Raw genomic sequence first — 23059 nt, 5'->3', positions numbered from 1 at the left:
CCATCATCATGCCAATCGAAGGTGTACTTCAGACGTACCATACTCCTCTAAACGTTCCGTTATTTTATCAGACATATTCTAAAGGCAAGATACCACTCTTATGATATCTTCCGATATGTATCATTCACTATCATAATCCTTTCATTTCCTCTATTTACTCAATTCTCTACGAGTCTTCACCCTAACGTTTTGTACACCCAAGCAGATGTTCGGTGTACCGGGAAAGAATGTAAGATAAGAAAACTTTATTTACGATAGACGTATAAATCTCCTTATCACTCCGAAACGTTTACATGTTAGTTCTAATACTGTATTCATACGCCTAGAATCCTAAACACATAAGGTTTCCAGACTCGGTCGGCAACAGACCATAGCTCCGAACAAATAATACCATATATGACAAACATATAACATTTAGCACATAAAAGCATTTTAGGAAACTTTCCTAAAATATACTAGTGCTTGTGTCTTAGAATATGGTAGACACTCATCTCACAATCATCGCTTAGCATTCTAAGTTTAAGTCTAGAAATCCTACAAATTCCTAGTTTGCTTAAACTAATGCTCTGATACCAACTGTGACATCCCTAATTTCACGGCCAGAAAAGACTGATTTTTTTATGCTTTGTTTTAAAAGAAGAGTAATTTTTTAAAGAAAACAATTGTGGAATTTGTTCCCAAAACAAAATATGATAAGAATTTATCAAAGCATTTCTTTAAAGAAATGTATTTTCATTAAATAACAAAATCTCGGGATGTCATGTTCCGATACCGACCAAAAGCATAAACAGTATAAAATAGACCTTACAACAGTTGTTTATAACTACTGATCTATAATCTAAAATCTCTCATCAAGTCCACCAACTTATACTCTTGTGCCATTACCTGTAATGCACAGAAAATTGAGTGGGTCAGGCTTGTGAGCCTGGTGAGCATATAGGGTTTTCAACCCACAATAATATATTTATTATATATTCAATCATCAAACAATCAACCCAATTACCCATATTAATCTTCCCTAAAGAAATTATCCTAAGGGTCATCTCCTATATCATATTTACCTCTCATCTCCTTACATCTTATTTCCTTATATGTTTGTTCGTAAGAAATTTTCCTAAGGATCATCTCCAACATCGCATAGACAATACTAATTCGGGGATCACTCCCTCAATATGTGTCTAGTAAGGGTTCAGGTATCATCGCATGATTACGCAGCCACAACATCACCTGGACTCGTAAATCATAATAAGGGTTAGACTATCATCGCATGAATACGTAGCCATAACATCGCCTGGACTCGTAATTCATAATAAGGGTTAGACTATCATTGCATGAATACGTAGCCACAACATCGCCTGGACTCGTAATTCATAATAAGGGTTAGACTATCATCGCATGAATACGTAGTCACAACATCGTCTGGACTCGTAATTCATAATAAGGGTTAGACTATCATCGCATGAATACGTAGCCACAACATCGCCTGGACTCGTAATTCATAATAAGGGTTAGACTATCATCGCATGAATACGTAGCCACAACATCGCCTGGAAGCGTAATTCATAATAAGGGTTAGACTATCATCGCATGAATACGTAGCCACAACATCACCTGGACTCGTAATTCATTACCTATCTGTCATCACCTAATTATCATCACCATTATATCCTCACCTCTCTTATCACATTATTTCATCACACACCAACTATTTCATCTACCCATGTTCTACCCAACATATTTGTAGATATAAATTTCATATATAGTTTAAAACATATACAACCCTATATAAAACATTCATTCAACATCCATCTCAAATAAACAAACAATATATAAACACATAACAGGTATTTCATAGCAAATACTTAATATCCATGTGTTAGAAGAAAGTAACTACACAGTCACACATATAAACAACAATATACTTAATACATTCAAACAATACTTGTATTATTATCGTGTTTATGAAAGGGACTACACACTCACACATATAAACAACAATATATATATATATATATATATATATATATATATATACACATAGCACGTATTTTATAAAATACTTCATATCTATGTGTAAGATGAAAGTGACTATACACTCACTTGATCAAAAGATGATCGGACAGCACTACGGCTTATAAAAGTAGTATTCCTCGGTAGATCTGGAAGATCTCCACACACCAGGCTTCTCGCAGGCAGAGCTTCGGCTCGGAAACGCTTTTCTTCTAGGGATCTTCGGGCTTCGGGACTTGCTTCGGGTCTCGGGATGATATCGGGGCTTCAGGGGGTTAAAATAGGGCTTATAGAGTGTATCAGGAGTGGGAGAGATGAGAAGGAGCAACCAAAATCGGCTGACCCTCGATTTCTATTTATAGGGTGAATTTCTCTGGGTTCACCTCGTGAGTTTCTAATATTCACCTCGTGAGCTCGATACGTCATTGCGTTCGTCATGGCCACTTGCCCTTGAAGACTTCTATCATATGTTCACCTCGGGAGCCACTAATGTTCACCTCGTGAGCTAGGGTCACCTCGTGAGCTCTGACACAGCCTTGGGGTTCACGCCCCGAACTTCAGAAATTCATAACTTTTGCATACGAGCTCCGTTTTCGATGTTCTTTATATCCACGCGTAGGTGAGATTATGATCTACAACTCTTGTTTAGACTCCGTTGACTAATTTTGACTTTATTTTTAATATATTATAAATATATTATTTTTGTAACGACCAAAAATTTCAACACAATTTAAACTTTTCAAAAACAACCCATTTTAATAATGTTATTACAAAAAGGTTTTCAATACATTTATTATCAGAGTATTCCCAGAACCATGTCATAAACATAAACGCGAGGAGCGGTATGATCACGCCTTCGCCTTGCCACAATCTCCTGAAGAACCTGAAAAACATTTAAACCACAACTGTAAGCCCGAAAGCTTAGTGAGATATCCCCAAAATACCAACCACATATACGCCCTTCCAGGCTACGACCTTCCGGTCCAAAACATATTGCCTTCCGGCCTATAACATATTGTCTTCCGGCCCATAACATGAATAGCATACATAGCATAGCAGAACATAGAACAGCCATGCATATCGGGTCTACTGTGTGACTGGTCCGCCATATCGGCCTTCAGTCCACCCTTCGCGTCTAGTCATGTCCTTCGAGTCTACAGTGTGGTTGGTCCGCCCGCACCGGGCCTTCAACCCACCTGGTCCACTCTTTGAGACTACAGTATGACTGGTCCGCCCGCATCGGGCCTTCAATCGGCCTGGTCCACTCTCCTAGCCTCGGCATGTATGGTCCGCCCTCGCGGGGCCTACAGCCTATCCGGACCCCTCGTTGGGCCTTTGGAACAACCGGTCCGCCCTGGGTATCTTGGCCTACAGCACAAAGCAGGACCCGCCTCAACCCAACTCCAGTCCAAACAATCATGTACACATAACATACAATCATATAACAGTTCATAGTCAACAAACCGATCAAGCAGATCACATAACATATCATTACCCTAACCAGGATACCGACCTAACCGGTCACTAGCATAGCATCACCCTACATATCGGGAAACCGACCTTAACTAGGTCTCTAGCATATATCATCCTAACTACCAGGATGCGGACATATCAAAACAATAACATAACAATAATATCTAAATCTCAATCCAATAAAGGGTCGGCCTTGGTGCCTTAGACCCTGTCGATACAGTGAGGATAACTCACCTCGCAAATGCACTCTGAACTGAAGAAGCAGACTCTCGAATCACCAACTCACCGCAAATCCCGAACTAACTACCATAACAAAATAAACATTAGACCAAGCATACATCCACTTATCGGGCCAAGGCCAAAGTCCAAATCTTATACAAAGTCCAATATTGGCCCAATTTACCAAATTGGGCCCACCTCACCAAATGGGCCTAGATCCAATGTCCATAACAATAATTGGGCCCAAAATACTCTACCCATAAATTCCCAGACTTGACCCAATAACCAACTGTCCACAAACGGCCCAAACTCAAAGGCCCAAAAAGGAAGTCCAACATGGGGAGTACGCTGGGCATACCCTCCTTGGTATGCGGGGCGTACAGCATTGACTCGCAAAGGGAATTGGGGCACTGGCCCGCTACGCTGGGCGTAATCGAGGGTTACGCGGGGCGTAACTACGCTACTCATTAAGTCATGATAACTCCTTAATGGCTTAAGCTCTTAAGCCCAAACTTCAGATCCATAGGCCAAATATGATTAGAATTCATAAAGTCTCAGACTTTATCACTTGGGACGTCCTTAAGCTCTTAATCCAAGGTCTTAATCCATTAAGACCTATATATCTCACACATGGAACAACTACAACCCTTGGGACCTTATTTTTCTCACTCAAGACCTCTCCAAAGGTCTGAAAGGACAGGTAATCATGACCAAATCGAAATATGCAACAAGGTGAGGACTTTTGGGACAAGAATGGTGTCAAAGCTTCACAATACATAGATCTACACAATATGAATGTCAAGCAAGAAGCTTTATACCTCAAACAAGTTCCAAAGGATGGTATCTCTTCAGATCTACAAGCTCCACACGTTCCTCTTCTCCTTTGACAACTTCTCTTTTCTCCTTCAAGCCTTTCTTTTGCCAAAATGAGCTTTCCAAGGTCAAACACACCCAACAATGGAGAAATACGGGTCTTCTAGGGTTTTTTCTGAGGTTGAGGATGAGTATAAGGAGGCTAAGGGGTGAACCAACATGTTCCTTATATAGTGGCTGACCCTAAATTAGGGTTTGGAGTTTCTGAGAGTACGCTGGGCGTACCTCTAGTACGCTGGGTGTACTCACCCGGCCACCCCGCCATCTTTCCCTCTATTACGCTGGGCGTACGTCCAGCTTACGCTGGGCGTACCCAGCCAAACTTCAAAATACAAACATGCATGCCATGCATGCATGGGACCTTTTCCCACTTACTCCACAAAGAACTATAAACAATAATCATCTTCAAAACACCGCAACTCCTCTAATCTAAACCCGCTCCCAAATAACTTTACATTCATACGAGGGTGACGAGAAGCCCAATGCTTCTAACAACATACACCAGCCTGAAACCTCCTCGGATGAAACCCTTTTCCCGAAAAATACCAGAATTACCCTTCCTCTTAAATCTCAGGGACTTATAATTAAACACTTAAAGAAATCTCAGGGACTTATAATTAAACACTTAAAGAACGGGGTGTTACAATTTTTAGTAGGCCGGGACAGGAAAACTCCGTTATAAATTCATAACTTCTTCATCCGACGTCCATTTTCGTCTGTCTTTTTACCGTTGCACTACCATAGACGAGATCTTCGATTCTCGTTTAGATTGTTTCGGCTAAAAACCGCTCGATCTCAAAGTCGAACTTCGAGCTGCATACTGCTAAGCTGAAACTTAGACAAATCATAACTTTCTCATACGAAGTTAGATTTGGACGTTCTTTTTATGTATGTTCTCGGTTTAACGTATTCTACGACTTTCATTTAGATCGCTAAGGCCAAATATCGCTCTTTCGTAAATTCACTATTTACGTCGCGATGTGTCGTGCCAGTTCTGTTGCGAAACTTCGATAGGTCATAACTTCTTCGTTATAACTCGGATTTCGGCATTCTTTATATGCACGGAAACCTTGTGACATATACTACAACTTAGTTAAGATTACTCCTTCTAAATAATCTTCTATCAAAAAGTCATTTTTGACACTTATTGTCTCTAAATTGACTAGTCCTGATCTACGGACGTTACATGGTGAGGTTCATATCTCCGACCGACGGTCATGGTGTTAGTATATTTTCTCGATGTGAAAAACCAGGTAGAAGATATGAACTGTACACACACATAGAGATTTATTTTTATTTTTATTTTAATTATAAAACTATTTAAATAAATAAATAAAACTGAAAAAGCATAAGCGAAGGGTAAAATCGTCATTATAAAAAAGTTCAAAGTAAATTGGACCAAACTTGCAACAAAATGAAAAGCTTGGACCTTTAATGCTAGTCCAAATCTTTTTGGACCAAAGTGGTAATTTTCAACTAACCACAAAGATAATTTGTCCAGTTTAGTCTTTTAAAAAAGTTTACAACCAAACCATTAAAGTTAACGGAAAAATGACTAAAACCACAATAAAACTTGTTGAAAATGATTAAATCTACAACTTTTTAAAGGTTTGAACCTTAACCAAATAAAATAAGAAACAAAATGAACATTTTTTCAGTTTTGTCTAATAAGTTTACGGTCAAATTGCAATGCCATCTTAATTATTTGATATTTTATTTGTTGAAAGGGGCATTTTCATATATAATACACCATATATTCAATTTGGAAGCTGGCATTCTACCCTTAGAATACTCATTTTGCAGGCTGGCAATGGTTGGTAAATCACATGCTAGTCTTATAATAATACTCATTGTGTAAGCCGGCAACAAGTCGTTTATTAACATGCAATGATAGATTCAATAGCAGCTCTACTAATCATTTCAACTTCCATTCCTATTTTTGATCGATCATCAAAACCATGTCTGATCTAAAACAATTTGAATACCTCAAAATAAAACTAGAAGCTATAGTATCAGCAACGAACAACTTTAGCGAAGATAATTGCATCGGAAAGGGAGGATTCGGCAATGTGTACAGGGGAGAACTCGGGTGGGATTCGAAGAGACGCGCCATGGTTGCTTTAAAACGTTTAATTCGTCATAAATTTCCCCAAGGAAAACGTGAGTTTTGGAGTGAGATCCTTACCCTTTCTCGTTATAAGCATGAAAATATCGTGTCCCTCTTAGGGTTTTGTGACGATAGTGAGGAGAATATCCTAGTCTACGAATATGCTACCAACAGTAGTCTTAATGTGCATCTCGAGAGAAATGATTTAAACTGGGTTCAACGCCTTAAGATATGCATTGGAGCGGCTCGCGGACTGGCTTACCTTCACGATCCTGCTGGGGGTTATCAACGAGTATTACACCGCGACATTAAAAGTTCTAATATTCTATTAGATGGAAACTGGAATGCCATTATCGCAGATTTGGGTCTATCTAGGTTTGGTCCTGCTAACCAGGAAATCACATTTATTTTATCTAACGTCTGTGGTACAATTGGGTATTGTGATCCCCTGTATGCAGAATTAGGGATACTTACAAAGGAGTCGGACGTTTACTCGTTTGGGGTTGTGCTGTTTGAGGTTTTGTGTGGGAGGCTGTGTTTTGTCACCAGGGATAACCCTCAACCTTTTACTCTGTGGGTACGAAAATCTTACAAGCAGAACAAACTAGATGAAATTATATATAGTAGTATAAAGGAGGAAATTGCTTCAAGTTCTTTGGAGGGCTTTGCAGCTATTGCTTATAAATGTTTGAAGAGAGACCGTGAAAAACGTCCATTAATGAAGGAAATCGTGTTAATACTTGAAACTGCCCTCAGACATCAAGTTAGCTTCTTTTTCTTTTTTCGTTTTTATATACTCATATAACCTTCTTACTTAACTTTTCCATAGCAGTCTCAAGAAAACTAACAAGAAAAAGATGTGTTTGAAACAAGAAATTATAAACTTTTTTGCATTATTATAAAATCCAATTGCTAAATTCTTTGTTTGTTTCTTCCACCTCTGTTTACAAAGAGCCTTAATGTACCATCGCCACCACCAGCACAGTTTCCACCTGCAAATTCACACAGCTCGCATGCATCAGCTCCACCTGGCCTATTAAGGTATGTGGATTGGTTGGATGACAATTGTTACTACTTTCTAGTTTATAACATGGTATCATATTTTGTTTTGGATTCATTACTAAGAGTTGATGAAAGTTCTTACTACCTAGGCTTGATAGCTCCACTGAGCTGGATCATCATAGTAACAGAACGTCCATTGATTTTGCACAACTGGTTTCCAAAGAAAGAAGTTCAAGGTATGTAATGTGGATGTCTTGAATGACAATTGCTACTAGTATTTATTTATAACATGCATTATTGTATGGCGTAAGTAAAATGTAAATCATAATTTATTGCTTTGGTTTCATTGAGGATAATTGATAGTTTTTCTTACTTTGCAGAGCTCAACCAGGCTATGGGGGTCTCAATCCAGAAGCAATTCGTTTGGTTAGTTGATTATGTTGGTTATTTTAGTGTCAACAAGCATTGTACGTTTATTTGAATTTACAAGAATATCGAAGGGGAATGAGACTATAAGGCTTATGTAGTCTGATGTGACAATTGTATAGCAGTTAATTTCAGTTATTAATTAAGTTGTACTAGGTTTCAAGGATATTTAAAGTTTTCAAGATGCATTATATTTGGTGATATGTTGACATGGATTGATTTGATCCTACGTACTGCAGTCTCTCCACCATTATAAAGTTGAAGCATTTTAATGATTTACTTAAGTATTGTTAATTAAGTCATTTTGATGAATTTTTTGTTATATTTCCTTTTCAGGTTCATCCAGACAGAGCAACTGATTGTGAAACCATGCTTCGGAAAATAAGAGAACCTCTACCTGATATTATTGTAAGTTCATTTAGGAGTGTGCAAAGCTTGGTATATATGGAACCCTAAAAATGATAAACTCAACCAAACCAGAACTTCTATACTTGGTTTTAATTCTAGGAAACAATCACTTGCATAAAATTATAGATACAATATTAATATTACTAAGTTTTGGAATGTTTAGGTGTTGCTAATCGAAAATCTGATTCTCTGTTACCATATTCTCAAATTTCCAACCAGTTTTAATTATGCAACCCTATTTCATTTATGATTCATTCCATACTTAGATGTTAAACGTATAATTTGGTTTAATGTCAGATGTAATACAATATTGAAGAAGCTGTGTTTATTTTCAGAATGTCATCCTTGCATTGGATTCTTCTGCTGTTATTGTTGATCAAGTTGATGCTCTTATTAAAATATGTCCTACTAAAGATGAAATGGAGTTGCTAAAGGTATTAATGTCTGCTCTCTTCTTCCCCTAAAAAGTATCTTTTCTTTCCATCATATCCCTAAAAAGCAAAGCTGGGAATTTATGTCACAGGTTTAAAGCTTCCAACATATATTATTTTTGGTTTACTTTGTGGTATTGGGGTTCAAAGCTTTTATTCTGTTACCTCTTTCACTGAATTTGGTACAATCTTGAATTTAGTTTACCTAATTTTTTTTAAAAGAAAAGAGAGGCACAATTACTCCCCTACTGTGTAGTTTGTGGTTAATTATTGACACATTGTATGCATCTTGAATAACTGTTCCACATGCACGTATGTTAAGAGCTTTCTGCTATAATACTTTGACTTAAATTCCATATGCAATCATATTTCTGCATCTCAGAGCTATAAAGGAAACAAGAGAATGCTTGGACAATGTGAACAGGTATTTTTAATCATTGATTGGAACTTACTGCATAAAGATATATTTCCTTAAATAACACATTATGGTACTTGGTCTTTTAGTTTTTCTTGCTGTGTGCGAAGATCCCAAGAATAATGCAAAAACTACGTGTATTTGCATTCACAACTACTTTTAGCAGTCGGGTGAATATTCTTACAGAATTCTGACAATTTGACCAAAAATTTATGTATATTTAGCTTGTTTATTGCCTAACTTTTTGAAAAAAAAAATGCAGGTTAACAATTTGAGAGAAACCCTGAAAACAATCAAAGACGCTACTAAAGAGGTGACTCTAACTTTCACTCACAAATAAATCTTATACATCAGATTATGAATATACTTGCACTATTTTTAAAAGTCTTAATATCTAGATAATTTAGATCAGGGAATCAACAAAGCTGGTTGCAATAATGCATACAATTTGCACCATGGGGAATATATTAAATGAAGGCACAGATCAAGGTACAGTGGGAGACCATTGCATAAATATCTAAGCATTTTGAAGGAAATATTTTCTTTCTATGTTTTATGGAATGACTTATAGCATCTTTGTTGCAGGATCCGCTGAAGGATTTAAATTACACAGCCTTGAGAAATTGGGAGATACACATGCAACAAATAAACAGATAACACTGTTGCATTGTCTATGCAAGGCATAACTCCTGTTAACCTTTAATTTTGTAGTCGCACTATCTATAGATTAATTGATTACCACAAAGTTATCACTTGGATGAGTTGAATCCCTTGATGCAGATTAAGTTCTCATCACCTAAACCTTTTTCCATTAGATTGGAAATGAAGTTAAATTTATAAAATCCCATGTCACTTTTATCATGTTCTTGTTTTAGGTAAGGTACTTACATGCCACTATTGCTTACTAACTAGGTGATTGCAGAACAAACTCCAGAGTTGTTGGATTTTGACAAGGATATGATTCACTTGGAAGCTGCCTCCATGGTAAATTGAATACCTGAATGTGACTTCTAATTTTCTTTTTCCATATGGGTATCCTCATCAAACTGTAATTAGATGCACATTACAAGTTTGCGAAATAAGCAAAAGTTATAATGAGGTGCAACAGGAATTCCACGCATCAGCCAATGATGGTGGTGTATATGCTCAATTCCGAGAGGCAAGTACATGTTTACCTATTTAACTTTCTACCCTTTTAGTCCTCTCCTTCAAAACAACTTCATTCCGGGTCCTCTCCTGTAATAATTTTTTTTTTATATCGTTTTTTTTTTTTTCAAAAACAATTAATTCTCCAATGACACTACAGGCCATGAAGAGATTTCTTGATAGTGAGGGTGCTCAACTCCCACCGCTTACCTCCTTCTTCAATGAAGTGGTGAGCCTTTCAGTAATATGAAAAGTACTACTTTATAAAGAATGGAAGAACTTTGAGTGTTCTCCATAACAAGCATATACATGTTTTGCAGGCTGAGGATGCAGATTCACTTGTCGAATATTTTGCAGAGGATTCCAGCCGTTGTACTTGGGAGCAAGGTTTGTTTGTTGTAGTTTTCAATGTAATCAACATCTTGATTCTCACTGATATATATATATATATATATATATATATATATATATATATATATATATATATATATATATGCGATTTGGTCTAATTTAACGAGATAAAAACTAGTGTTGTGTCAAAGTTGCAATATTTGATTGGTTCTGTTGCTCTATGTGTCTCTAACGTAAAGCTAGTCAGATAGAATGTGGTCGATTTGTTCGTTAGTATGTTGTATGTGGATATCTCATGCTTTGCTGGGTTTATTTTTGCAGTTGTAAGTTATTTGGTTCGTTTTATTGCGATGTTTAAGAAAGCACACAATCAGAATAACCAGTGGGCAGAGGGAGGTAGCAGCTACTAAAAAGCCCTGACATGGCAGGCAATACATTTATAAACCTGAAGCAAGGTGCATAGTTAATTTATATTGGATTATAGAACTTATGTATACAATAATATATAAGGTGTTCCCAACTGGTGAAATCTTCAATGAATATGTAAAGTTATTGCATTGCTGTTGCTTGTTCCCTTCATTTCCATGCTTACCTTCCTTCCTGACCTTCAGATGCGCATGATGGTGGTTTTTCCATAACAATCTACACCTAAGATGTTTAGGCATCAATGTAAAAAATATACTATTGTGTTACCTGTATTTGTAATACTTATAGATTGAGCTGACTTTTGGATGTTTTTAAGGGATCACGTATCAAACTTAAAAATCATGAGACTTGGGTCACTTAATAAAAGTCAAGGAAGTTGTATGTTATATTTCTGCGAAATTATATGCTTGTTATTTTTTTAATTTTTGAAGTTGTATGCTTGTTGGAAGTTGTATGCTTGTTAATTCTTTAATTTTGAAGCTACGAAAAAGTAGTGGAGACTTTATACCGAATTAACCATATTCTCCTTAAAAAAACTCACCAATAAAAATAGCATTGTAGCAGTAAAACATTGTCAGCGTAAAAAATAATACTAGTAAATCCACAGAACAGACAACTCTCCATTAAAAACAACATATTTCATGGATCCCTCGAAACAAGACATATGACCATACATAATATTAGGGAAAACCATTAGAATTGGATACCTGTTTTCGGAACCGGAACCGCGGGAACCGTCTTAAGAGGTTCCGGTTTTTATTTTTTCAAAACCGCTACCTGCTGGTATATATATATATATATATATATACACACACTAGTGGGGTACCCGTGCGATGCGGCAACGACATTTAGTTTCATTTCGATTAATAGTATCCAAGTGAATTAATTTTTTCAGTTAATAGCTTCCTTAGGTGTTATTTTCATTTTGGAAAAATATCATATTCCGGTAAACACTGTTAACAGCTTTCTTAGGTGTAGTTTCATTTTGAAAACACATCATATTCCAATAAACACATAATGTATCAACAATTAGTTATCCTTAGACATTTCTAATTTGAAATGTAGAAATATCTTGATTGTTTATCATATTTAATGTCTGGAAAGACTATCCAATATTATATACCGTTGATTTTCTTTGAAATTTATTTCAATAATTCATATACATACGATCTCACTTGTTCTTTTTTTTTTTTTTTTTTTTTTGTCTATAAATATAGAAAAAGAAGATGAATACAAATGTAATAATTAGCATTATATCAATGTGTTTTTTTTTTTTTTTTTTTTTTTTTTTTTAATTTTTTTTAAATCAATGTCTAGTAAAATTATATGTTAGTCAATGTATCCTAATGAAATAAATATAATAAGTTTTATGTTGTATTCTTTAAAACAAATACCAATATATGTTGGTGAAAGGAATAAAATATTATTATAATCAATTTATCATATATTTTTTTATTACATATTTCACTTAGCTTATACTCATTTGAAAAATTCTTATTTGACATTAATAATCATTAAAAAATGACGATAACAGCAGTGAATTAGATCCATAAAATTCATTTATTTCTATTTAAAAACGTCATAAATATACGGCTGGATCAGTAATAAATATAGGATATCCTTCGCCTCCATATTTAAAAATACTTATAAATATGTGTTACGCTTTTAAACAAAATAAAAATATTTACTTAAAAGACCTTGCCAAACCGGTTGCAAATCATTTTAACGATACCCTTTGAGTTTATAAGAAAAACAAAAATACTTTTTGTTACTGGTAAATGATAATATCGTTTCCATAAACAAAATATATACTGTATAATATAATTGATAAAAAGTAAAAAATAAATTTAAATATATTGTTATTGGTGGTTAAAATTTATTGGTTTGTTTGTTTTTTTTTTTTTAAAAAAAAAAAATAATAATGTAGTATTTTACAATAAAAATAAATATATGAAAATGATGAAACTTATTGAGTTGTCAATGCCTGCTTAACCTATTGCCCTAGAATGTCTAGATATGTTGCTTTTGTATCACTACTAAAGAACATTTATTGTTGAAAGCTTCTATTGAAAGCCTTACACATACTTGTGTGTAGTTATTTTTATTTGGTTGCTCTTATACAACCTATTAACATATTTATAAAAAGGCAAATGATAATTAACTATTTATAATCATTTTTTTAAAAAAATAATACAATTTCAACCAATAAAAATATTTCAAAAAATAATTAGAGTGTTTATATAGCAAATTGACGTGTTTTTTTAGCAAACACCTTTTTATTTTTAGATTCTATATTGAAACAATGTTTTTCTATAAAAAGCTATCAATGGTGACATTGAGACGAGAACTATTTTCATATACCGTCTTTATCATAGATTTGGCTTATATGTTTATTTAAATCAAATGCATATAAGTTTCTTAGAAAAAAAAGGTAATTACTTATTATATAATAAAATATTAAATACAATTATCTTTGATACATATTCTAATATTTATAAGTACTGACATTTATGATTTGATGACGTTACTTTTATGTTTAATAAAAAATGCTATACATTTTCTAATTTTATTTAATTCGGCGATTTATCAAACATAAAGTGAATAAGCTATTTTCAAATCTAGAAGTTGAGAAGGTGAATAATCTATCTTTACCTGGAATGCTATGGGCTCCCCCATGGTCTTCACCTGGAATGCCATGAGCTCCCCCATGTTCTGATACTCAAGTGCCATGGGCTCCCCCCATGGTCTTTCATGCAAGCATCACCTCGCACTATCGAAACAAACAGTAAATCCCTGACTGCTGACTGGCAGATCCCCGAACTATCAAAGTCAAAAGAACACCCAATCAGGAATTGGGTTCCAATCCATAACCTAATACCATACTTATGAGTTTTGAGCATTCTAACACACTTCCTAAGTGTACATGCAACCCTAATAACCTTGGATATATGTTTGTCTAATTATCATGCAAAGTTGATTTCCAAGGTTGTGATCCTATCTAGCATACACGGGGAATAATTTTAACTTGAATAAAAGATAGAACTACATACCTTATTGTTGATTTTGATCCTTGAAACCTTGTGAGCCTAGCACCCCAAGTGTGATGCCTCAAATGCTTCACACAACACCAAATGCTATGGAGTAAATTTGGAGAGAAAGTATAACACTCTAAAAATCAGCTCTAGCCCTCAAGTATGCATGCATAGCCAATTTTGGGAGAAACATAAACTTTATATAGTGTTGATACATCTAGGGTTACACCATGTAAATCCTAATGTGTCATGACTCTTCATTTCCATGACCCATGTGTTTATAACTCCCATGGAGCATCCAATGGGTTTAACCCAACTTGATTATCCATGGAGCCTCTTAGCCCACTATACAAGATATGGATGATTTACATAATCAACCCATATGTTTAATTAGTTATCTTAATTAATTCTAAATTAATTCAGGATCAAAATAAATTAAATAATATTATTAATATATTAGAATTTATAATATATTAATAACCACAAGTGTTATTTCTCTCATTTAGTTTATCCAGTTGCATGGTGCCATGCAACCCAAATGGACCATGCCGGGTCGGGTCAAGTACTTACCAGAAATAGTTATGGACTTAGACACCTTATCCAACAGTCTCCCACTTGGATAAGTCTAATAACTATAACTGTAATACTCTAGGAACCGATCAGCAATCGTAGCTCTTTTCAAGGTTTCTCGGAACTGAGAAGATGATGGTACGCCATTTTAGATAAGGGATCATATAATCCTCTGTTCTAGATATCAGCTGGACAAATACATGGAACATGGTCTTATTTATTGCCCAACAGTTTGTTTCCCGATTTCTGATTTGTTTGACAAAGAACTTAATTGAACACATCAACTTAGTTCTGACCGGGCCTGGTACATAGGTCAAAAAAACATCGAGGGGCCCAGATATCAGCTTCTAATCCAAGAAGGAACAGATAAAATTCGACTCATATGCTTGTTCTACTACTTGTTAAATTACACACAAACGTACGTTTTATAATATCGAGTTACCAATGCGGTTTCGTACGCTCAATGCATAACTAACTCATAGTTAACAAGTCATATCTTTAGGTTTGAAGACTTATATGATATTACCGTCTCGCAATCACTCGAGATAAATTCCATGAGGTGATACCAGCGAGCGTGGGTTGAATCCAATACTCTGAACTTATGAGCAATCATGAGTGTTGAGGTCATGTCCAACATCTTAGACCTCTATAACCAACTCATGACAGTCTTACCTCATATCTACTTCCAACATATGACTGACTGTGGATGATTTGAATAATATGTAAAACAACACAAATATTCTGGAAGTCAAAACATGCAAAAGAAATAATAGTAAATGATTGACAAGGGATAACAACACTTTACTCATAAATAAACATACCTTTTATTCATCATCAAATGTCAATTACATTTTACAAATTTCAAAATTATCTAACTACTAAGACTAATATCATCCTTCAGCCCTATGCTCATAGCATGCTGGAGATGCTTAACCCTACCCAGTCCCTTTGTGAGGGGATCTGCAGGGTTCTCATCCGATGATACCCTCTTTGCCATGAGGAGTCCTTCTTCTATACGATGTCTAATGAAATGATATTTTCTGTCAATGTGTCTGGATCTCCCATGATCCCTTGGTTCCTTTGCTAAAGCAACTGCACTTTCACTATCACAAAAAATCTCTATGGGCTTCAATATAGTAGGTACAACTCCAAGGTCTCCAATGAGTTCTTTAGCCACATAGCCTCTTTTGCTGCCTCGCTTGCCGCTATATACTCTGATTCGCAAGTTGAATCAGCCACTGTCTCTTGCTTGGAACTTTTCCAAGAGATTGCTCCTCCGTTTAAGGTAAAGACCCAGCCCGACTGAGAGTGGAAATTATCCCTATCAGTCTGGAAACCAGCATCACAATACCCTACAACTCTCAAGTCATCACTCCCACCGAGGGTAAGGACCCAGTCCTTAGTCCTCAGCAGGTACTTGAGAATGTTCTTTACCGCTGTCCAGTGAGCCTTACCAGGATTCCCCTGATACCTGCTAACCATGCTTAAAGCAAAGGCTACATCAGGACGGGTACAGGTCATAGCATACATGAACGAGCCTACTGCCGAAGCATAAGGTACCCGACTCATTTATGCTATCTCATCCTCAGTACTCGAGCTATGAGTCTTACTCAGTCTAATGTTACTCTGGATGGGTAACTCTCATTTCTTGGAATCGTGCATGCTGAATCTCTACAGCACCTTATCCAAGCAGGTACTCTGACTAAGTCCAATTAGTCTTTTACTCCGGTCTCTCAGGATCCTTATTCATAGAATATAGGCAGCTTCTCTTAGGTCCTTCATAGCGAAACACTTCCCAAGCCAGGACTTAACTTCCTGCAGAGTTGGGATGTCATTTCCTATGAGTAGTATGTCATCCACATACAACACCAAAAAGCTAACTATACTCCCACTAGCCTTCACATATACACAAGATTCATCTTCACTCCTAGAAATGCCAAACTCTTTGACCTTCTCATCAAAGCAAAGATTCCATCTGCGAGGTGCTTGCTTTAATCCATAGATGGATTTCTCAAGCTTACACACTCTATTAGGGTACTCTGTGCTGAATAAACCCTCTGGCTAGTTCATGTAAACATCCTCAACCAACTTTCCATTAAGGAAAGTGGTTTTGACATCCATTTGCCATATTTCTTAGTCATGAAATGCAGCTATGGCTAACAATACCCTAGTAGACTTAATCTTGGCTACTGGTGAAAATATCTCATCATAATCAACTCCTAGAGTTTGTGAAAAGCCCTTTGCAACCAGTCGTGCCTTATAAGTGTGTACATTACCATCCATTCCGGTCTTCTTCTTGAAGATCCATTTGCACCCAACTTTCTTACGACCTGGCACATTGTCAACCAAGTCCCAAACCTGATTGTCATACATTGATTGTATCTCGCTATCCATTGCCTCTTTCCATTTAGCAGACTCGGGGCCTGCCATGGCTTCTGCATAGCTGTTAGGTTCATCCAGACTTACCAGTGTCCCATCACTGATAAGTGTCTCACCTTCCGTAGTAATATGGAAACCATAGTAATGCTCAGGTTCATTCCTAACCCTTGTGGAATGCCTCAGAGGTACAATTGGAGGTATAATAGGATCAACACCTCCTCAAGTTGACTGCTAGGGTTTTAGGTTCCTTCACCACTTAACTCTTGAAGTTCTTCAAGGTCAATTAGCCTCCCACTGTCTCCTTGGCTTATGAACTCTCTCTCTCTCTCTCTTTCAAGACAACCCTCCTTGCTACAAAGACCACATTCTCACTTGGTCTGTAGAAGAGGTAACCAAAGGATTTTTGTGGGTAGCCGATGAAAATACACCTCTCACTTTGAGGTTCAAGCTTGTCATGAGTCTCGCGTCTCACGAAAGCCTCGCAACCCCAAACCTTGATGTGAGCTAGACTAGGAACTTTTCCAGTCCACATCTCGTGAGGTGTTTTGGAAACCTTCTTTGTAGGGACCAGATTAAGGATATGAGTGGCAGTCTCTAAGGCATACCCCCAAAATGAGATTGGTAGCGTAGCTCGACTCATCATGTAACGAACCATGTCCAACAACGTTTGATTACGCCTCTCAGCTACACCATTCAACTGTGGTGTCCTGGGAGGTGTCAATTGTGAGACAACCCCACATTCCCTTAGATAGTCGAGGAACTCAATACTAAGATACTCACCACCACGATCGGATCGAAGCATCTTAATGCTCTTGCCTAATTGATTCTCGACTTCCTGTTTAAACTCTTTAAAACTTTCAAAAGTCTCTGACTTATGCTTGATTAAGTAGACATATCCATATCTACTATAATCATCTGTAAAAGTCACATAATAACGATTAGCATCCCTTGTGGTAGTTTTGAAGGGTCCACATACATCTGTGTGTACAAGATCCAACAAACCTTCACCCCTCTCACAAGAACCAGTGAAGGGTGACTTTGTTATTTTTCCAAGTAAGCATGATTCACAACTATCATCTGACTTTAGGTCAAATGATTCCAAAACTCCATCCTTTTAGAGTTGGCCTATATGTTTCTTACTTATATGTCCAAGACGAGAATGCCATAATGATGCTTTATCCAAGTTATTATCATTAGTAGAATCAATACACAACACATTATTTCCTAAATTATCTACAACAGACACAGCTTCATACACACCATCACAAGATAATGCTTTAAAATAAAACACATTATTAAAGAAAGCATTTATTCCACCAATTTCATTATCAAAAGAAAAGGTAAAACCTTGTTTATACAAAACATGAAAGGAAATAACATTTCTTTCCATTTCTGGTGAATAACAACATTTATTCAAATCTAAAGTAAATCCACTACTAAGCAACAAAGTATAAACTCCAATCTTGGTGACAGGTGAAACTTTCCTATTCCGCATGATCAAGTTTATCTTTCCATGCTCCACATTCTCACTTCTTCTTAATCCCTACAATTCAGATCAAATATGAATACCGCAATCGGTATCAAGGACCCAAGAGTTAGAATAGAGTGAATTATTAGATGAGATAGTGTAAATACCTGCATGGTTGGGTTTAACTTTCCCATCCTTCAAATATTGTTGGTACTTCGGACAGTTACGCTTCCAGTGCGCCTTTTCGTGGCAGTAGAAGCATTCAGCCTCTTTGGGATCAGAAGAAGGTGTAACGAAACCTTTCTTGGTTCCGCTAGAAGAGGAGCCATCAAGGGTCTTACCCTTGGTACCCTTTGAAGGGTTCTTTCTCTTCTTCCCTCTACCTTTCCCTATTACCAGGACAAGTGCTGAGTTTGGAGTAGAAGTAGGAGTGGTCACAACCGACTTACCTTTAAGACTTGATTCTGCGATCTTTAGGAGTCCCTAAAGTTTGCTAAGTGTAACTTCCTCCTTATTCATGTGGTATGTCATGCGAAATTGATCATAACACGAAGGTAAGGAGTGCAAAATAATATCTATTGCTAACTCCTCAGGGAAGTTCACATTCAACTTCATCAAACGATCCACATATCTTTACATTTTCTTCATGTGGCTTGTGATGGGTTCACCATCTTTCATTCGGGCTGTGATCATAGAGGAGATAATTTCATATCGATCTTGACGAGCACTCTGATGGTAGCGGTCCATCAAATCCTGGTGCATCTAAAAAGGATAGTAATCCTCATAGGACTTTTGGAGCTCGGCTGTCATGGTAGTCATCATGATGCATGCCACTTTAGTAGCATCTCTTTCATGAACCTCATATTCAGCAAGCTCCTCAAGAGTAACAGTTGGCTCAGGCACCTTGAGCTCCTTGTCAAAAACATATTGCTTGTTCTCGTAACGAGTGACCATGCTGATGTTTCTGATCCAGTCAGTAAAGTTGGATCCATTAAAGATGACTCTCCCACAAAGGTTCATGAGAGAGAAGGAGCCAATAGGGTTTGAGCCAGGAGTAGCATTGTTGGAAGACATTTGAAAGGAAGAAAGTAAGTTTAGTTTAGATATAGGGATAGTCCTTAATAAAACACCCAAATGTAATATTAAGGCTAAGATCCAATCACAATATATTATAACCTAGAAGAAGGATGCCGTAATCCAAGTTATAACATATTTGAAAGGTAGGTGAATGACGATTCACCAATTTCCACCATGAAAACGAAACATAAATTATTAGGTTTTATTTGGCTTTTAGAAATTCCTAGATTCTTTGAACTTTTCAATGGCATGTTTCAATCTCGAGTGTGCCCTTCATGTTTTGTGACTGGGATACCGAGGATCACAAAACAAGGTGTGAAGTAACCATGCAAATTACTTGGTACCCTTAATGTTTTTCACTTAATTGTAGTGCCGGTAAACCACACACGCTCCTTCCGACCTCATGAAAAACCTTAAGTCACCCTTTGCATTCTTTGTTAAGTCCAAGTTAGTGTGCCGGTAAACCACACATGCTCCACCAATGACTTAAACAAGGTGCAAAGTGTAATTTCATGGATTAGCACCTTATTCACATTTTTCCTAAAGTAACTAAGATTGGGAATTTATAAAAAATTTAGTTACTTTATAATAATCATTATACTTTTAATGAGAATTTTTAAGTCATTGTCATACCCGTTCGGCTAACGACCCTCCACTAGTCAAGTAAGCGGTGGGTGAGAGTGGACACCCATGTAAACCCTAATGTGTCATGACTCTTCATTTCCATGACCTATGGGTTTGTAACTCCCATGGAGCCTCCAATGGGTTTAACCCAACTTGATTATCCATGGAGCCTCTTAGCCCACTATACAAGATATGGATGATTTACATAATCAACCCATATGTTTAATTAGTTATCTTAATTAATTCTAAGTTAATTCATGATCAAAATAATTAAATAATATTATTAATATATTAGAACTTATAATATATTAATAACCACAAGTGTTATTTCTCTCATTTAGTTTATCTAATTGCATGGTGCCATGCAACCCAAATGGACCATGCCGGGTCGGGTCAAGTACTTACCAGAAATAGTTATGGACTTAGACACCTTATCCAACACATACTTGGGGTAAATAGACCATTTTACCCTTAACCTAGCTTGTGTTGGATTAGTGTCTAAGTCCATAACTATATTTTGTATGTACTTGACTCGATTGACATGGTCTATTTGGGTTGCATGACATCATGCATTTGGATAGACTAAAATGAGAGAAATAACGCTTAAGGTTTGCTAATATATTATAAGTTCTAATATATTAATAAGATTATTTAATTAATATTGATCAAGAATTAATTTGGAATTAATTAAGTGATCAAAAGGAGACTAATTAAATATATGGGTTGATCGTGTAAATCATCCATACTTGTATAGTGGGCTAATGCTCCATGGATTATCAAGTTGGGCTAGAATCCATAGGATGCTCCATGGTGTTTTTGTACCCATGGATCATGGGAATGAAAGGCCATGACAATTAGGGTTTACATTATGTAACCCTAATTGTGACAAAATATATAAGCATCTTATTCTTGTCAAAATCGGCCACCATGAGAGAACTATGTGTGTACGGTGAGGGCTAGCCGATTTCATGAAGTGGTCCATTTCTCTCCAAGTTATTCCAAGTGTATTTTATGTTATGTGAACCATTTGAGGTGTCACACTTGGGGCACTCGACTCTTAAGCTTCAAGGAATCAAGCTACATAAAAAGGTATGTCTTCAAACTTGTTTTTATTACCCAAGTATCAAAGATTGTATGCTAGATATGATAATACCTTGGAATATTCATATTTGCATGTATAATAGAGAAAACATATATCCAAGGTATTTAGGGTTGCAGGTACACTTAGGAGTGTTAGAATGCTCAAAACCCAACAGTGGTATCAGAGCTTAGGCGTGTTTCTTGTTATACTTGCAAAAAATGGCTGAAAAATCGAAATTTGTTGCTGTCTGAACAGCAGACTCGCCGAGTCCATAAAGGGACTCGACAAGTTCAAGGAAAAACTCATCCAACTCGCCGTGTTGGTTCATGCACTCGACGAATTGGACCTCTTGACAACATATCTTCGAGTTTTTTGGCTGGAAATGGACAAAAAACATTACCCTAAGTTGTTTTTGAACCTATAAACCTATTTTTGATGTGGTAATGTTCATTCTAATCCAATTTCAAAGATAATTGTCAATAGATTCATGTTTTGTATTAGTTTAATGGTTAGTCTAATTACATGAAAAAGTTTGATTGAATTATCTTGTTCTTATTAGTTGCTTAGATTAATAGAAAAGTTATGTGAAATTGTTGGTTTCAATCCATTTTAATCTAAGAGTTGATTCTAAAATGTGTTTTTGTAACTTGTCCTCAAGTTACATGAAAAGTCACATTTAAGAATCATAAAACTCATAAATATTTCATAGGTTATGAATAAAGCAAAGTCATATTCTTATAATAGTTTAAACTCTTCCATAACTTGTCCTCAAGTTATGGAACTTGAAGAGTTTTTTGAATTAAAACTACTTTAAACACATAAGTTATGGAATTGAATAGTTTTGAATAGTTTCAAAAGTTGCCCTCAAGTTTTGGAATTTATAAAGTTTTCCCTTATAAATACTTTGATTCCAAGTTAAGCCCTTAGAATTTTAAAAGTTAAAATTCAACCCTTATACTTTATAGTATTATAAGTTAATAATATATATATATATATATATATATATATATATATATATATATATACACATATATATATACATATATATATATATATATATATATATATATATATATATATATATATATATATATATATAAGAGCAAGTCATTCTTACCGTTAGTAAGCCTCATTCACGAAGTCGGTCTATAAGGGGGGGGGGGGGGGGGATAAGGTTGTTGCCTATAAAATGGCAGCGTAATGGGTGTGCACTCTCACCCACCGCTTCCTTGACTTGTGGATGGTCGTTAGCCGAACGGGTAGGACAAGGACTAGAATTCTCCCTTCATTAAAAGTATTAATGATAAATACTAAGTAACTAAACTTTTATAAATTCCTAATCTTAGTTACTTATGAAAAATGTGAATTTGGTACTAACCCATGAAATTACACTTTGCACTTTGCTTAAGTCAGTTAATGGAGCGCGTGTGGTTAATCGACACACTAGCTTGACTTAACAAGGTAGGCAAAGGGTAACTTAATGTTTATCATAGTATCGGTGGAGCGCGTGTGGTTAACTGGCACATCGATTAAGGGGTAAA

The 23059-nt window shown here is 36.1% G+C and overlaps 1 protein-coding gene across 4 annotated transcripts; it reads left to right on the top strand.

The window, feature by feature from the left end:
- Positions 1-6372: 6372 nt before the first annotated feature.
- On the top strand, positions 6373-11673 carry LOC111884347 (probable receptor-like protein kinase At5g38990). 4 transcript variants are annotated; one of them, XM_042902572.2, is made up of 17 exons: positions 6373-7445; positions 7635-7723; positions 7834-7920; positions 8065-8110; positions 8447-8518; positions 8854-8952; positions 9332-9373; positions 9454-9534; positions 9627-9677; positions 9772-9853; positions 9950-10044; positions 10277-10348; positions 10421-10523; positions 10671-10739; positions 10831-10897; positions 11183-11316; positions 11473-11673. In XM_042902572.2, exons 1-13 carry the CDS (start codon positions 6534-6536, stop codon positions 10457-10459), a joined length of 1767 nt encoding a protein of 588 aa, XP_042758506.1. In that variant the 5' UTR covers positions 6373-6533; the 3' UTR covers positions 10460-10523; positions 10671-10739; positions 10831-10897; positions 11183-11316; positions 11473-11673. The 4 variants fall into 4 exon arrangements, with proteins under 4 accessions (XP_042758506.1, XP_023736419.1, XP_023736421.1 ...); XM_023880651.3 differs by lacking the exon at positions 11473-11673 and having other exon boundaries at positions 11183-11418; XM_023880653.3 differs by lacking the exons at positions 10277-10348; positions 10421-10523; positions 10671-10739; ... (1 more) ...; positions 11183-11316; positions 11473-11673 and having other exon boundaries at positions 9777-9853.
- Positions 11674-23059: the final 11386 nt, after the last annotated feature.

Source organism: Lactuca sativa, chromosome 5 (assembly GCF_002870075.4).
Source record: "Lactuca sativa cultivar Salinas chromosome 5, Lsat_Salinas_v11, whole genome shotgun sequence".
In the NCBI taxonomy this organism is placed as follows: domain Eukaryota; kingdom Viridiplantae; phylum Streptophyta; class Magnoliopsida; order Asterales; family Asteraceae; genus Lactuca; species Lactuca sativa.
The sequence above is the reverse complement of the archived record's forward strand: the minus strand, read 5'-3'. Positions and strand labels throughout refer to the sequence as shown.

What these genes read in the sequence shown, in the direction of transcription:
- LOC111884347 (XM_042902572.2), top strand. Translation starts at nt 6,534, where the DNA reads ATGTCTGATCTAAAACAATTTGAATACCTCAAAATAAAACTAGAAGCT. An exon ending in AACCTCTACCTGATATTATT is followed by an intron (nt 8,519 to 8,853) that starts GTAAGTTCATTT and finishes GTTTATTTTCAG; the next exon opens with AATGTCATCCTTGCATTGGA. An exon ending in AAATGAAGGCACAGATCAAG is followed by an intron (nt 9,854 to 9,949) that starts GTACAGTGGGAG and finishes TCTTTGTTGCAG; the next exon opens with GATCCGCTGAAGGATTTAAA.